A 13,168-nucleotide genomic window follows, 5' to 3' on the forward strand; every position below is an offset into this window, starting at 1 on the left:
AGGCACATGCCCCATACCTGGACAACTTAATGTTACTATAATAACAACTAAAAAAGCAAGCATTAAGAGCAAACTTCCTACTCAGTATAATACACAGTAAAGAAAGCTTTCATGAAACTTCACAGCAAAATCAAACCAAATGTCATTGAAAGTTAAGAACTGCATAAAAAACCCAACATGTGCATGTATAATCTAGTTAAACAGATGTTTACTACAGAGCGAGTTCCAGGACACAGAAAAAATCCTGTCTCAAAAAAAAAAAAAGAAAAGAAAAGAAAAGAGTTTTTCAGTAGGACTAGGGGTGTATATCAGTGGTCAAGTATTTACCTAGCAGGCGTGAGGCCCTAGGTTTGATCCCCAGTATCAAGAGAAAACAGTTTCCAGTACCTACAAATTTTTCTGGTCTATTTATCACAAAGAAAGAGTGAAAGCAAAGTCCAAGTTCCACTCCTGGGCCACGTTGTTAGACTGCCAAGCCACAAACTGCACTCTCTGGCCAGCATCATCGCCAGCCAGGCTGACCAGGCCAGTGCTTCTTACTTTACCATAGCACGACAACTCTATAAGGTCCTAAGTAGTTTCCATGTCCTCGCCAGGAAACTAAGGCAGCGGGTGTTCTACAGAGAACCACAGAGACAAAGTGACCGTGTATAATGCACTCAGTATCACCTTGTACACACAGAGACAAAGTGACCACGTATAATGCACTCAGTATCACCTTGTACACACAGAGACAAAGTGACCGTGTATAATGCACTCAGTATCACCCTGTACTCACAGAGACAAAGTGACCACGTATAATGCACTCAGTATCACCTTGTACACACAGAGACAAAGTGACCGTGTATAATGCACTCAGTATCACCCTGTACTCACAGAGACAAAGTGACCACGTATAATGCACTCAGTATCACCTTGTACACACAGAGACAAAGTGACCACGTATAATGCACTCAGTATCACCCTGTACACACAGAGACAAAGTGACCACGTATAATGCACTCAGTATCACCCTGTACACACAGAGACAAAGTGACCGTGTATAATGCACTCAGTATCACCCTGTACTCACAGAGACAAAGTGACCGTGTATAATGCACTCAGTATCACCCTGTACTCACAGAGACAAAGTGACCACGTATAATGCACTCAGTATCACCCTGTACACACAGACACAAAGTGACCACGTATAATGCACTCAGTATCACCCTGTACACACAGAGACAAAGTGACCACGTATAATGCACTCAGTATCACCCTGTACACACAGACACAAAGTGACCACGTATAATGCACTCAGTATCACCCTGTACTCACAGAGACAAAGTGACCACGTATAATGCACTCAGTATCACCCTGTACTCACAGAGACAAAGTGACCACGTATAATGCACTCAGTATCACCCTGTACACACAGACACAAAGTGACCACGTATAATGCACTCAGTATCACCCTGTACACACAGACACAAAGTGACCACGTATAATGCACTCAGTATCACCCTGTACACACAGAAACCACTACACAACATCAGCTGTAACTCTTAATATTTATGCTAATCCCATTTTTCATGCATTTGTTTTTCAAACTTTTTAAAAAAGATCTATTTATTATTATTTTGTATACAGTGTTCTGCCTGCAGTCCAGAAGAGGGCACCAGATCACATACAGATAGAGGGTTATGAGCCTCCATGTGGTTTCTGGGAACTGAACTCAGGACCTTTGGAAGAGGAGTCAGAGCTATCTCTCCAGCCCCTCAAACTAGAAACATATAGATAGACAGAGTAGGGTTTTTTTTCAGAGTCACTAAATTTATTTTAAAAATCATAAAACATTTCTTACAAAGAGCATTACATTCTGCACACTGCTCTAAACAAACGCCAGGGACATGTGGACTGTTACTTTCCTCCGTGTCCCACCACCAGTGTTACAGTGACCACAAAGCAAGGTGTTCACAATAATTACACCGGTGAACTTTTTTTTTCTTAAAAAAAAAAAAAACAACAACAACAATGAAAGAAAAATAAAATAGACTCACTCTGCTGCTGTTTCAAAATTTCAATGTTTGTTTTTACATGCCCTCCTCTCAACCCTGTTTGTAAGGAAATAAAACATTACATCTGGTGAACAGCAAAGATTCCACTACACCTCAAATACATAACATCTATGAAACAGAGGAATGTTAGCTTTTTTCCCCCAGAGCTGAGGACTGAACCCAGGGCCTTGTGCTTGCTAGGCAAGTCCTCTACCACTGAGCTAAACCCAAACCCTAACCCTGGAATGTTGGCTTTTTAAACAGAAGCAGATTAAAAAAAAAAAAAAAAAGATGCAGGACCCCTTCAGTTCTTCACTAGTCTTAGAAAGCCTTTCCAGAATATTGCTTCACACTCTTCTGCAGCAAATGCTGTGCGTTCTGTGTCTGGTCCTGTGGTCTGGTCATGGTAATAATCCGATCTTCGGATCCTTCTACAAGGTTCATCAATTTTGATTGATGCTATTGACTCCTGATAGATTTGTTTAATATGCTGACCACCTTTGCCAATAATAGATCCAGCCAAATCTTTGGGAATAGTTACTTGTGTGGTAATAGTAGGTCCGCCAAGACCACCATCATACGAGCCGTGGCCCCTGCGTCGGAATGATCATATCCAGAGCCACCCGTGGTTCAAAAGCCAACTGCCATTCTGATGGCTCCATGTGTCAACTGCAGGGCCCCAGGTTTCATCAGCACTGAACCCAACCGTCTCCAGGCCTTCCTCCTCTGTCATAAGCCGTTAGATCTCCCACTCTGGGTGGTGATGGTGGAGGAGGAGGAAGAGGATGATTCCGGGCTTTGCTGCAACCCGGCCACCTCGGTCAGGAGCGGGTGGAGGAGGTCCTCAACAAGGGCTCATGTCATAGTCTCTTCTAGAAGGAGGCATGGGACGCCCACCCGACCAGGAGACATTCTCTCAAAACCACCTCTTCCCCACATGGGAAACCCCGCAGGCCGTCCCCGTCGGTCACCAAACATCATGTAAAACCACCGTAATCATAGGTTTCATTGAGGGATCATAGGGCTGTGCAGGATCCCTGGTGGGAGACTCTGCTATAAGGTCAAGGATGGCCTTGCCCCACTCTGCCGCCCTGTCGGGTTTTCCTCCAGAAAGAACCACGGAGTCAGTAGAACGAGGCAGCGCTTCTGGGAAAGCTTGATTGTTGTCTGAGTGTTTTCTCCAAGTTCTCTGGTTTTAGCACCTTTAACACAAATTCCTCCTACCAGGCTTTGATGAATCAACAGTCACTTCCTTTATTTATTTATTTATTTATTTATTTATTTAGTTTTTTGAGACAGGGTTTCTCTGTGTAGCCTTGACTGTCCTGGACTCACTTTGTAGACCAGGTTGGCCTCGAACTCACAGCAATCCGCCTGCCTCTGCCTCCCGAGTGCTGGGATTAAAGGCGTGCGCCACCACGCCCGGCCGTCACTTCCTTTATAATGTTGGTAATTTAAGCATTCCACAGCAACAGATTCGAGTGGGAGCTGGCTAGTTGTAGTGCATGGTGGCAGCTGCAGGCCTCTTCCAAGGTACGCATGATTTTCTTCATGATTTCCCCAGTACCAGCACTGACACGCGGTGTGTGCTCGGGGCCACTGCTGCCTGCGGCTCAAACATTGGCACTGTGGTCTGTGCTTCGAGCCTTAATATTCTTGCCTCCTTTTCCAATCACTGCTCCAGCATTCGTGCTCTGAAGCAAAATGCGCAATTCAACCATCTCATCAGCATCTCTAGACCCTTGAGAGGCTTGTTCCTCTCCCGTACCTTCTGCAAGGAGTTTACCCAACCCACCACTCGTTTCCATGTGGAAAAGGCTTCTTCTGGCTGTTTGGTCTCCATTTTCTTGAATTAAATGAATGTACCAATCATGTGAGTCCGCCAATGCCTCCATATAGATCGATTTTAAGAGTAATACTTATCAATACTTTCTAGTAAAAATTAAATTATGAGCATGATAAATTTCAAACATCTGATCATAAAATGGTCGTTTAAGATATTTTATCAAATTCTCTTTATAACCCAACAGCTACAATTCCGACTTACCATCTTCATCAACAGTCAGGTCCACAACTTCTGCGCTCTGCCTCAGGGGCTGGATGACAGTAGAGACCCTACTGCGGTTTCGAGGCTCCTGTGGCCGCCCTGTGTGCGAACTTGACCCTTGGCTCCAGTGAGATCTGGGGTGCCCAAGGGTTGAGCGAGACCTTAAATGATGTCAGCATCAAGTTAGTAAATATAACTGAAGGATGGATTTTTTTTTTCAGTCACTCTAAAACTCCACAAGCTTTTCTTATAAAGCACATTACTCATGTAAGACTTCTCCCAAGGAACAGCCACCGTCAGACTAAGAACAACCCCGAGTGCAACGTCAAGCAGCCAGCACCCAACGCAGACAAGGCGCTATCACGGCAGCCACTCAGTATGCAAAAGGCAGGAGGACTGCTTGGCAGCCATTGTTTTGAATACTCATTTGGCGTGTAAGTATTACTGTACACTGTAAGGTAATGTGCCAAGTTCTTCACTATAATAAAGGAACACATATACAAATCCCAAGTAAGACACACGGTCTTGTACATATAATCATGTCCCAGGCTAGGGTTGCAGAATTTAACTTTAGCAGCTCTGTGCCAAGCCAAGTTTCTGGTCCTATCCTAAGACAACACACAAAAGTGCAGACACAGCAGAGAGCCTGGAGCTGACAGAGACGGAGAGACTATCTAGTTCATGAGTTTCTGAGTCGTACAAAGCACCACCTGCTTGCACTACTTCAAGCAGCGACTCACAACCTTACATACTGTATGTAAGCAATGACACTGCACTCGTCTCCATCACGCACGGGGACTTAGGTGTTTAAGGATTCATAGCATGATGGGAGAGTACTTAGGGATAGTATGCTAATATTCTTAGCCTACCCAAGGCTTCAGGAGAGCAACTAAATCTGTTTTTGAAAAATGAGGCAAATCAATCACAAGTTGTTATGTAGTTTGTGTTTTCTGTCTGCTCAGACTAAGTGTAAGACTATAAGTTTGTCATCAGCATCTGTGGCAAATGTGAGGCAGATCCACTAATATGCAAAGTTAGTAGGGGTGTCGCCATTAAGAAAAAAAATTCCTAAATTCAAAGTGGGCTGAACTGTCCTTAACAATGCTAGAGCCCAAGAGTTTAAAAAGGAAATCAAAATCTCAAATTCTGAAGATAGAAAGGTAACTCCTAAAACAATGCTAGCCAAAGAAAGACAATACATATGAGAAAGCATTGCACATCATGAGCCATCACTGTGAACAAATCAAAGACAAAAAATACTTTTTTATGAGGACAAATATATCTCCATTAAAATTTTCTAAGAAAGAGCTAGAGAAATGGCTTACTGGTTAAGAACACTTACTGTTCCCACAGATGATCATAGTTTGGTTACCAGCACCCTTATCAGGTGACTCACAACTGTTATTCCAGTCCCAAAGGAATCGGCATCCTCTTCTGGCCTCTGTGAGTACCTACACTCAAGCGTACATACTCATGCACAGACAGACAGACAGACAGAGACAGACACACACACATACACTCTTGAGGTTAAAAGAATTCATTGTTCTTGTAGAGGATGCTGACTCCATTCCCAGCATCCACAGTGGTAGCTCACACCCAACAGCACTCCACAGTTCTAGGGCGCCCAACATCCTCTCCTGATTAGTGTGGGAACCAGGCACACATATAATGCATCTAAATACATAGAGGAAATAGACAAACCTAAACCTAAAAAATAAAAATAACCTAAATTAGCTGGGCGGTGGTGGCACATGCCTTTAGTCTCAGCACTTGGGAGATAGAGGCAGGCAGATCTCTGAGTTCAAGCCTCTCTAGGCTACAGAGTGAGTTCTAGAACAGCCAGTGCTACAGGATGGCCTGCCTTGGAGGCAGGGCTAAATTAAAAAAGAAAAAAGAAAAAAAAAATCTTAAGGAAAAGCTCCTGAGACGCCCAAAGCCTACAGTCAGTATGGGGTCTGTCTGTCTGTCTTCTCTTGGAAGCTGTCACTATCAGGCAGCTCGCTGTGCTTTGTGTGAAAGCCTCACAGGTTACTCCACCTCCAGAACTTCAAGGTCCACAAGTTCTACATATTACAAATTAAAACCCATTTTTAAAAATATTAAGTAAAGGGCTGAAGAGATGGCTCAGCTGTTAAAGGCTAGGCTCACAACCAAAAATATTAAGTAAGACAGCTGCTTATTAGGGCAAATGGGGTGAGGATAAAAATACTGTTTCCCCTCTAGCCCTACTGTCTGGGGTTGCAACAGTGCCTTTTCCTGTCCCCAGGGTGAATCTAAGGCTCTAAAGCCACAGCTCCCATAAAGTCATTACCAAGCAGGGCTCTGGAGGCAGACAGTAACAGAAGCATGTCCAAGGACACAACTAGGAACTAAAATCTCACCGGTAGCTTTCTCCAACCGTAACAATCTCCACTTCACTGTCAGTTGAGGTAACATTAATTTCTTCATTGGCAGTGACCTGGGGAGTGAAGGAAGCTTCTATCACCACAACATCTTCATCAATACTTCCTGGAAACAAAGAAAGAAACCCTTTTAAAAGGCATGTGTAGGCTAACTCCTAGGCAAAACTTTTCATCTTGACTTTGAAGAGTATTAAAATAATATGAAAACAATGGACAGTTATACAGCATCTCTTTGTTGTTGTTGTTAAAAAGCCAACCGATGAGCCTAAAGCTAAGAATGCAAGCTGCTAAAACCCCAGAATGTTAAGTGAAAGGGGGAAGGCAGGAAAGGGAATGGAGGAGGCTGGGGGAAGGGGGGAGGGGGGGTTTCCCTGTGTGGGAGGCTGGCAGCGTGGGGTGGGAGGGGGGTGCCCTGCATGGGAGGCTGGCTGTGGGGGGTGCCCTGCGTGGGAGGCTGGCTGCAGAGGGTGCCCTGCGTGGGAGGTTGGCTGCAGAGGGTGCCCTGCATGGGAGGTTGGCTGCAGAGGGTACCCTGCATGGGAGGCTGGCAGCGGAGGGTTCTCTGCATGGGAGGCTGGCAGTGGAGGGTGCCCTGCGTGGGAAAGCAGGAGGCGTGGCTGTAATGGGCATGAGCCCTGGAACTGGACCCTCACTCCAGGAGCTGGGTATGACATGTCTTGTAAAGCTCTGAAGGTCGCCCTCAGGAAGCTGTGTAGGACATTGTACACGGCAGCAAGGATGAACTCACAGGTGGGAAAAGGTTCACTTCTTACCTCATGAGTGTGAGAAACTTCCTCCACATAGCTTATAGTTTTTTACCTAGCACCTATACTGGTAGGCGATTAGAATTAAGGCAGATGGTGGTTTGTTTGTTTGTTTTGATTTTTCGAGACAGGGTCTCTCTGTGTAGCCTTGGCTGTCCTGGACTCACTTTGTAGATCAGGCTGGCCTCGAACTCACAGCGATCTACCTGCCTCTGCCTCCTGAGTGCTGGGATTAAAGGTGTGCACCACCACACCCTGCTCAGATGGTGTTTTATTGTTAATGCTGAGAAATGGAGTGTGGCTTTTTAAGAGCTACAGTGACTGTAGGTAAGCTCGTTTGCACTGGTGAGCAGGGTCCCACTGCTGTGAAATAATCTCCAGAAGCTCATCCTGCAAATGAAAGGCATCTCTCCTTTTCCTCCCAGCACTCCGCTATCAGCAGGCTGCTGTTTTCTAAGAACTTGTCTGTGTCAGATGACTCACATAATTAAAATGGCATAGTATTCTGACACTTTGTGATTGCTTATTTTACTTTAAAATATCCAACAGAAGGCTGGAGAGATGGCTTTGAGGTTAAGTTGGAAGTTATGGTTAAGGCTGCTCTTTCAGAGGTCCTGAGTTCAATTCCCATCAACCATGGCTAATGACCATCTATAATGAGATCTGGTGCCTTCTTCTGGCCTGACGGTATATATGCAGGCAGAATACTGAACAATCTTTAAAACACCCAGCATAAATCAAGAAGCACATACGCAGAAAATTTTACACGATTGTTCAGGACAACATATTCACAGCAGGCAAATATGACAGTTCAAATGTCTTTCTTCCTCCTCCTCCTCTTCCCTCCCCTTTTGACTTTGTGTTAGCTAGCTAAGTCAAAGACAGCACAAAGGAAGAGCCACACATCATGGCTCATTTATACAAAACACCCAAGTGAGGCAAACCAGATTCGGCAAACAGATGAAAGGCTGCATGAGGCTGAGGAGAGAAGCAGATACAGAAAGTGAAAGAACAAAACAAAAACTCCCCGGGAGGCAGGTTTCAGAAATGTTCTAAATTATACTGTGGTCACAGTTTTACTGTTTAAGACTAAAAGTAAACAACAAAAATTGAACCTCTAAATAAATTGACATGTAAAGTATACCCCAATAAAGCAAAGCCACTAAACATGCATACTTCTCCACATGATATAAAACTTAAAATCCTATATAGATGTCAATTCTTCCTAATTTAATCTGTATAAAATCCCAAGAAAAATAAAATCCCCAGATAAGCAAATTTATTATAAAAGATATTTCAAAGTATAAGCAAAAACAGAGAAAACTATAAAGAATCTATAATCAAAGTGTGTTCTTCTGCAGGAATACATAGACAAATGAGACACTAAAATTCCTATCAAAAGGGCTGGAGAGGTGGCTCTGCAGGTAAAGGCACGTTGCTACCAAAACCGCTGTGCTGTTCTGAGTTCTCTCACTAGGACCCAAACAGGGAAAGAGAACCAACTCCCACAAGTTGTTCTTTGACCTTGACACATACAGCCAACCACCTCCATACATACAGTAAATAATGTATATATTTTTTTAATTCCAATAGTAAATCCAAATGCATACAGAATTTAACATGTGACAAAGGTGGCATCTCAAATGCACAGCAGGGAAATGTTAATGGGTGATTTGGGAACAACTGAACAGCCACATGAATTCAGGTCCCCTGAACCGATGTAAAAAGTTGAGTGCAGCAGTGCCTATCACCAGTACTGGGGGAACTGTGGACGCAAATGGATCCTTGGTGCTCAACGGCCAGCTAGCCTAGCCAAATAATAAGCTGCAGGTTCAGTAAGAGACCAACTCTTGAGCCAGGCATGGTGGCGCACGCCTGTAATCCCAGCACTCCAGAGGCAGAGGCAGGTGGATCGCTGTGAGTTCAAGGCCAGCCTGGTCTACATAGCAAATTGAGAACAGCCAAGGCTACACAAGGAAATCCTGTCTTGGGAGGGAGGGAGAGAGGGAAAGACAGAGAGACAGAGAGAGAGAGAGAGAGAGAGAGAGAGAGAGAGAGAGAGAGAGAGAGCGAGCGCAACTCTTTCCAAATAAAATAAAGGTTAGAAAATAATAAGACCAACCAAGAAGAGATACTCAATTGTATGCACACCTAGATGTAAGTGTACACTATGCCAAGTACATGTAACACACACACACACACACACACACACACACACACACACACACACAAGAGAGATAATAAGAAAGTCTCATATCCATAACTAACTGGGAATTCCAAGGTTTTAGTGGTATAAAACAATAAGCATAAAAAGTAAATTAGGGATGGAAAGAAGGGTCAGAGGTTAAGAGCACTGTCTGCTCTACCAGAGGTCCTGAGTTCAATTCTCAGCAACCACATGGTGGCTCACAGCCATCTATAATGCCCTCTTCTGGCCTGCAGGTTGTACGTGCAGATAGAACACTTGTATACATAAAATAAATTTTTAAAAATTAATTAGCCAGAAATGGCTCAGTGGTCTTACAAAGGACCTGTATTCTCCAGTACCAACATGGTAGCTCACAACAGTCTTCTAGGAGATCCAATTCCATTTCCTAGCCTCTGCAGACAATACACACACACACAGTGCACAACATATATTCAAGTAAAACATAACAGTAAATGAGATAATTGTCTAGAAAAATTAAAATGAACAAAAATACCAAGTAAACCAGTGGGTCAGGTAAAGCTCATTAACAAGCACAGAAATCAACACTAAAGCCAAGCACTAAGAAGCTAAAATGCAGAGCTCGGCCAGGCAGTGTGGTGCATGCCTTTAATCCCAACACTTGGGAGGCAGAGGCAGGTGGGTCTCCGTGAGTTTGAGGGAGCCTAGATTGGACTACAGAGCAAGTTCCAGGACAGCCAGAGCTCAGAGAAATACTGTCTTGAGAAAAACAAACAAACAAAGATCAAGAGCTCAAGGCAGCCACAATAAGGAGACTGGAGGGGAGGGAAGGGGACAGTAAAAAGTAAGATTAGGCAGACTTTTAGAATGATTATAAATGTCCTTAACAGGATTAAACATTTGGAAAATCATTGTTACCTGTAAAAATAAGCATAAAAGTGAAGTATATTGAGAGTACTGAAAGAAAAAACATGGGCTATAAATCAACTCATTTAAAAGTTAAACTAGTTATGTGCCAGATATGGTGGCATGGCCTGGAGGCAGAAACAAGTGGATCTCTGTGAGTTCAAGGTCAACCTGGTCTACACACTAAGTCCCAGGCCAGCCAGAGCTATGTAATGAGACCCTGCCTCATATCCACGTCATCACCACTGTTGTCACCATTACTGTAGTGGTGCTTACAATACAATCTACGCACACACCTGAGGGGGCAGCAGGGTTGCCGGGGTTCTCACTGGCAGACGCACACAGGTCCTCTTCCCCATCCGTGGAGGAGCTGGCGGAGGAGTCACTGCTGAGGTCGTTCTCACTGGAGCTGCTGGAGCTGGGGAGAAGCGCATACTTCCTCTGGGCCAGGACCTCGCGCTTCTTCCTCTGCACCAGCAGCCTCTCCTTCTGCTTCTGCGTCCTCTGTGAGGAGCTGCTCTTCACCAGCCTCTTTCTGCATGGTAGTCTCCTCAGCGTGCTCCCGTGAAAACAAGGTCTTTTCATCAACAAGCCTGACACAGACTCTGCCTCAGTGCGAGGCCACTTTTGGGAGCGTGCGCTCTGCCCTCTGTTTTTAGCACTCAGAACAGGCTGGGAATGTCTCACTGAGACTTCTTTGTCCTCATCTGAAGTCACAGTATCAGAGTCTCCAAAATGGAGACTAGAGGAGGGAGACGACAGGCAGTCACTGAAGGAAGAGTTCTCCTCGTCGCTCGGTGTCTCCAGGGGCTGCCGCAGCCCGAGGATTCCCTGATTATCTTTGACGCAGTTCTGCACATAGGAGGGGCCAGCCTGCTGGCTTTTGCGCTTTTTCCTCACGACGCCGGTTTTCTCTTGTTCTTGCTGGGTGCCATTCATGTCCTTCTCTTGTTTTTGAGACTCATCACACAGGTGAGCGAACTCACTCCCCACTTTGCTGTTGATCATCCCCACTTCTGCAGGGAAGCCCTTGGCGGCCCCTAGGGGCTGTGAGTGCAGAAGGACCCCCTTCAGACCCTCCTGTGCTGTGGGCGCTTCAGCAGGACTCCCACTCTTCATAGCCACTTTCAGGGTGTAGAGCTCGTTGAATTCAGGAGTCCATTGAGACATGGGAAACTTTAGGGAAGGCCTAGGAGACAAAGCCAGACATTTAAAAGACTCAGTATCTCTGTGCTACACAAGCGACTAAAGCCTTCAGCAGCCACAATGGGACTGTCTTTCCCCCTGAGGACAGCGTGACTGCACAGAGCCAGCCACGTGACTGTTCACACCTGTTTCCACTCCACAGAAATGCTAACCAGCCCACAAGTCCTCACGACTTCTAGTAACCAAATGGATGGGCCTTACAGTAGCCCTGCTAGCTTTCACAATATAGCCTATTTGGTCAAAATCAAACATTTCATTTAAAGTTTACTTCATTACACGATCATCTGCCTCAGCAGTCCCATTACTGGGTACAGTCAAAAGAAACCAGTTTACGGATTCCAGTACCCCCAAGTTCACTGCAGCATAACCCACAACAACAGCCGAATGACAGGATGAAGACAATGCAGTCAGCAGATACACAATGGAATGCCAATCACACACAAAAAAGAATGAAATCCAGCCAGGTGCAGTGGTGCACACTTGTAATCCAGCGCTCTGGAGGCAGAGGTAGCAGTCTCTACAAAGCAAGTCCAGGATAGCCAGGGCTACACAGAGAAGTCCTTCTCTGAAAAGACCGGAGGAGGAGGAGAAAAGAAGGAAGAAAGAATGAAGAAGAAAGAAAGAAGAGAAATCCACAACATCCTGAATTATAAATCATTACACTGAGTGAAATAAGGCAGTCAGAAAAGCAAGTGTCTCATGACCTTATTCACATGTGTGATCAACTAAACTTAACTTACAGAAGCTGAGAACAGAGGCTGGAGGACGGGGTGGCGGGTAGGCTAGGCTGGTCAATAGGTGCTACTTATAGCTACATGTAAATAGCAAGTTTTTGGTGATGCTGGAAATGATTCCAGATGATGCTATACTGTGTGTTTCAAACAGCTAGCGAAGGATGTCTGTGGAGGCACATGTTAACCTCACAGGAACATCACACTATGTACATACTTATAACACATCACATGGCACTGAAAAATATGTACAATATTTAAGTTTTATGTATCATTTAAGCTATAAAACTAAAATTAGGGAGGCTACACTCCTCCCAAAAATCTACAAGCAGTCAATGGATGCTAGGGGGCAGGGGAGGCATTTTCTTCGCCAGTGTAGCCACTGATAAAACTGACCATGTTCCTATAAATAATCCCTTGTTCATGCTCCTGTTAGCAACCCTAACGAAGCTCTAGCTCACCACCACCAGAGATGTGAAAACAGATGGGCTACAGTGGAAGTTTTGGGTTTTTTTTTTTTTTAAATATATTTATTTATTTATTTTAGTATGCACTGTTTTGCTTGTATGTATGCCTCACACCAGAAGAGGGCACCAGATCTCATTATAGATGGTTGTGAGCCACCATGTGGTCGCTGGGAATTGAACTTAGGACCTTTGGAAGAGTAGTCAGTGCTCTTAACCTCTGAGCCATCTCTCCAGCCCAAGTTTTGATTTCTTTAAAAACTCAAGTTATGGCCGGGCATGTTGGCGCACGCCTTTAATCCCAGCACTTGGGAGGCAAGGATAGGCGGATATCTGTAAGACCAGCCTGGTCCACAAAGCAAGTCCAGGACAATCAGGGCTACACAGAGAAATCCTGTCGGGGGCGGGGGTGAGAGACAGGGCTCACTTATGCTATGTAAACACA

The 13,168-nt window shown here is 44.8% G+C and overlaps 1 protein-coding gene and 1 pseudogene across 18 annotated transcripts in view; both read right to left on the reverse strand.

The window, feature by feature from the left end:
- Positions 1–13,168, reverse strand: part of RNF111 (ring finger protein 111) — an 85,933-nt gene that overhangs the window by 26,331 nt on the left and 46,434 nt on the right. For 11 of the 17 annotated variants that reach the window (XM_084782703.1, XM_084782702.1, XM_084782716.1 and 8 more), the window contains exons 2-5: positions 10,619–11,511; positions 6,465–6,591; positions 4,084–4,244; positions 2,040–2,093 (exon numbers count right to left, since the gene is read on the reverse strand). In XM_084782703.1, coding sequence (XP_084638829.1) covers positions 2,040–2,093; positions 4,084–4,244; positions 6,465–6,591; positions 10,619–11,492 — 1,216 coding nt within the window. In that variant the 5' untranslated portion in view covers positions 11,493–11,511. The remainder of the gene's footprint in view (positions 1–2,039; positions 2,094–4,083; positions 4,245–6,464; positions 6,592–10,618; positions 11,512–13,168) is intronic. The other 6 variants (XM_084782708.1, XM_084782714.1, XM_084782707.1 and 3 more) reach the window with 1 other exon arrangement.
- Positions 2,100–4,069, reverse strand: LOC311598000 (heterogeneous nuclear ribonucleoprotein K-like; annotated as a pseudogene). Its single transcript has 2 exons — positions 3,454–4,069; positions 2,100–3,288 (listed from the first exon to the last, which is right to left on the reverse strand). The product of its transcript is annotated as a heterogeneous nuclear ribonucleoprotein K-like (transcript).

Source organism: Acomys minous (assembly GCF_964271855.1).
Source record: "Acomys minous genome assembly, chromosome: 5".
In the NCBI taxonomy this organism is placed as follows: domain Eukaryota; kingdom Metazoa; phylum Chordata; class Mammalia; order Rodentia; family Muridae; genus Acomys; species Acomys minous.